The sequence below is a fragment of the Gastrolobium bilobum genome, unplaced genomic scaffold (assembly GCF_033153095.1).
Source record: "Gastrolobium bilobum isolate Gb01-03AN ecotype WA unplaced genomic scaffold, APGP_CSIRO_Gbil_v1 utg229948, whole genome shotgun sequence".
Lineage (NCBI taxonomy): Eukaryota > Viridiplantae > Streptophyta > Magnoliopsida > Fabales > Fabaceae > Gastrolobium > Gastrolobium bilobum.
Genome location: NW_026896256.1, coordinates 12,680 through 16,043, shown reverse-complemented (window position 1 = coordinate 16,043; position 3,364 = coordinate 12,680). Strand labels below are relative to the sequence as shown.

The 3,364-nt window shown below is 34.3% G+C and overlaps 1 protein-coding gene across 1 annotated transcript; it reads left to right on the top strand.

The window, feature by feature from the left end:
- Positions 1-292: 292 nt before the first annotated feature.
- On the top strand, positions 293-2,975 carry LOC133298486 (DNA repair protein recA homolog 1, chloroplastic-like). The gene is made up of 4 exons (XM_061497780.1): positions 293-351; positions 424-500; positions 1,192-1,264; positions 2,609-2,975. The coding sequence occupies exons 2-4, from the start codon at positions 448-450 to the stop codon at positions 2,717-2,719; spliced, it is 237 nt and encodes a 78-aa protein (XP_061353764.1). The 5' UTR covers positions 293-351; positions 424-447; the 3' UTR covers positions 2,720-2,975.
- The last annotated feature ends 389 nt before the right edge of the window (positions 2,976-3,364 follow it).

Below are 3,364 nucleotides of genomic sequence, written 5' to 3'. Positions count from 1 at the left end.
CTATGAATAATACTCTATTATGTATATTAGTTGATATAAAATACAAACCACTTTCCCCTATTTATACTCATACTAAACTCTTAATCCGAATAAGTACGGACAGAAATCAGGAATTATAATTGAATATGGAAATCACTCTTAAGAGATCATAAGATACTCATAAATTACTCTAAAGATACAATCAAGATATTATGAGATATTTTTCAGATATTCTATCAAATATTGTAGTGCATTTTTCATTGACTTTGCACTTTGTTCTGGACGTTCTAACTTAATAAGTTGTTTTAGGTATCAAGGCCATACAAAATAGCTGAATTTGAGATTATATTCGGAGAGGGTGTCGGTAAGCTGGTGAGTGTTGCAGCACTAAGCATTTTTAATCTAAGTGCATATCACTATTTTGATTCTTCCTTTTGAATGCAGGGTTGCATTTTAGATTGTGCAGAAATGATGGATATTGTCTTAAAGAAAGGCTCTTGGTACAGCTATGGGGACCATCGGTATTGTCTGAAAACTTTCTTAAGCTTAATATTTATTGTTTGGATGATGCTCTTTCATGGTTTTGCTTTGTTTTTTACATCCTCCAAATTAAGGACTTGAAAGGCAACTTTTAGTCCAGCTTGATGGGAAATTGATGAGAAAATTAATTAGAACCATGTCGTTCAATTATTTGTCTGTGGGAGAACAAATTATAAATTAACAAAATAAAATAAAATTGCAGTAACCATTCAAAGGACATTACCATGAAAGAATATTTGGCAAGTAAAGAGATAGAGGGACAATGTCAAATTTCCATAATCCAGAAGAAACAAATTTACTGCTTTGTCATATAGCTTTCCATCTGATGTGACCTGCTTTTTTGTTATATAAGACATGCTTTTCATGATAATGACGACATCCCCCTCCCTTCTCCCCAGGGCCTTTATTTTCTCAAGTGGTAAAACCTAGGAGCTCATTTTTCAAGTAGGTTGTGAAATGTGTTTCATTTTTATTCGTTTGCCCTTCCACGTAATCATTCCTATTTGCTGTTGATTTTGTGGAAACAAGAATTGATTTTGTTTTTCTCTGTTGACATGTTTTCCTTACTTTTCATTGTCATTCCCATTCTCGTCTCTCAATGGTGGATGGGTTGTCTTTATAGGTTAGTTCTCATCGCTTAATGTTAATAGTCCAATTTGTGTCTTGAAACAGGTTGGGACAGGGAAGGGACAAAGCAATACAGTACTTGAAAGAGAACACACATCTTTTAGAAGAAATTGAAAAGGTTGGGTGATCTGAACCTACTGTATGCTATTGACTGTATGTTAAATTAGATCTTAACCTGCATAGTCTTCTGTCACTTGAAGCAATGAAGTGCATGCATGCTTGCTTCATGGTTGCAGCCTTATATACATGCATTATATTGTCTGGTTAAAAAACAGGAATATCAAATGATCTTGCCCAGAAAATTACCTGGTATAGTTTGGGTGCCAACTTCATTTTGTTTTTTGACTCTTACTATATATAATATACTGCTTATCAATAGAATAGAACGAGAAAAACAGTCCCCTAACGGTTTTATTCCATAGCTGCCACTGTTTCAGTTTTAATTCTCTTACCATATCCAGTTTCATCGGGTTCCCACATTACATCACTGAACCGACACCAATCTTAGGCCCATCATCAATTTAAATATTCCCCAAGGTACAAGTTCCTGCACCTATGAGCCAAAACCTTCCTCCCTTGTAACAACAATTTGTTAGCCACCCTCTGAGCGCCAGAAAACCTTTGAAATTCAACAAAATTTGCCCATAGCTTAAGCAAGCAGGGTCTCTCCCCTTCTTTGCTCTTAGATCATCCTTCACAGCACTAATCATATCTTGATCATCCACCAAATTTTCCATAAAAAAGAACATGTTATTAGGTATGCAGAACAGCTGCAAGTTCTCCTAGTCCACATCTAACATTGCTTCTTTTTACAGCCACGTATCCACTTGTTTGAAAACTCTTTTCATAGACCAAATTAAAAATTAGCATCATGTATAGTGATGCTAATTTTTAAGGATTATGTATAAGGACCAAAATTATAATTAACCACACAAGTCATTGCCACGTCATTCTCTGTTATACGATGTACACATCATGTCATTATACCATCTATAAACGATACGGATTGAATTGAGAACAATTTTATGTACAGGACCTATTTGAAAACATTTTATGTAGGAACCAAATTAAAAATAAGTTCATCAATAGAGACAGACCAAAAGATTAATTTACCCTATCTATTTCTATCCCCATAAAAAATGTCTTCTTGGTGGGCATGTAGCCTGGTTTTAGTTTCATATTATTTAATACTTTGTGTTAGATTGAACTTATCATAAAAGACAGGTTAATGAAGTAAGTAGTTTAGCTTAAGTGTTAATTTGGTAAGCACTTGCATCAATACACTGCAATATATGATGCCATATATAGAAAGATAATGTGCATCATAAGTTTACGGTGAATTGGTAAAATATGCAAAAGTTTGTGGGCATGTGGTTAACTTTCGAGATTCACAAATCCTGTATTTAAGATATGTATGATGTATTATAACAATCATGACGGACAAGATTGAATTAATTTTCAGGTAGTTAGGTCTTCATTGATTGATGGTACTAGCCTAACAAGCCTTGCATACACAAAGAATAGTCCAGCGCTCCGTCAAGATGATGATATATTTGAGGAAAGTCAAGGATAAGCAATTTGTTATTTCTGACTAGTTTGGGTGATAGGTTGCAAGCTGATAAAATTAGAAAAATTCTTTCTTCACATCAAATTGAAGTGGAGGTCGCTTTGATGATTAGGCCATTTATTGGTTCATCCTCTTGCATTGGTAAATGTTAATGAATCTGATGGCATGAGAATCATTAGAAATACAAAAGGGTGGAAATGAAAGTTTAACGAGTATGAGTGATTGTTTTTTCAACTCAATGTTCAATGAGTGCCCAATCATGTCATCCTGATTTCTATATTCGGTTCTCATCTCTTTTGCCATAATTATTTCCGTTTCCTTCTGTAATTTTTCTTTTTCTTTTGGGTCTTTAAGTTCTTGGAGCAAACTGTTGGTGATTCCTAAATCGCTCCAGTACTGTTACTGTGATTCTATAATGATCAGACCACCCTAAAAATAGTAATTAGCATGATTCTATGAGAGGAGCATACCATCACAATGTTACAATTCTTAAAAGATCGAGGTGGGAAATATCTGAGCGGAAAGTTTTAGGGTTATCTAAGAAAGAATGAGATTTTTTGCAATTTATTGCTCCTTATACACTGCATCAGAATGATGTGTTAGAAGAGAGGAATTAAACTTTGTTAGATATGGTGAGGTCAATGATGAGCG

Bases quoted from the DNA above. Each gene is read 5' to 3' on its own strand.
- LOC133298486 (XM_061497780.1), top strand. From the start codon at position 448: ATGATGGATATTGTCTTAAAGAAAGGCTCTTGGTACAGCTATGGGGAC. The intron at 501-1,191 runs GTATTGTCTGAA...GTCTTGAAACAG, and splicing joins TACAGCTATGGGGACCATCG to GTTGGGACAGGGAAGGGACA. The intron at 1,265-2,608 runs GTTGGGTGATCT...ATTAATTTTCAG, and splicing joins TTTTAGAAGAAATTGAAAAG to GTAGTTAGGTCTTCATTGAT.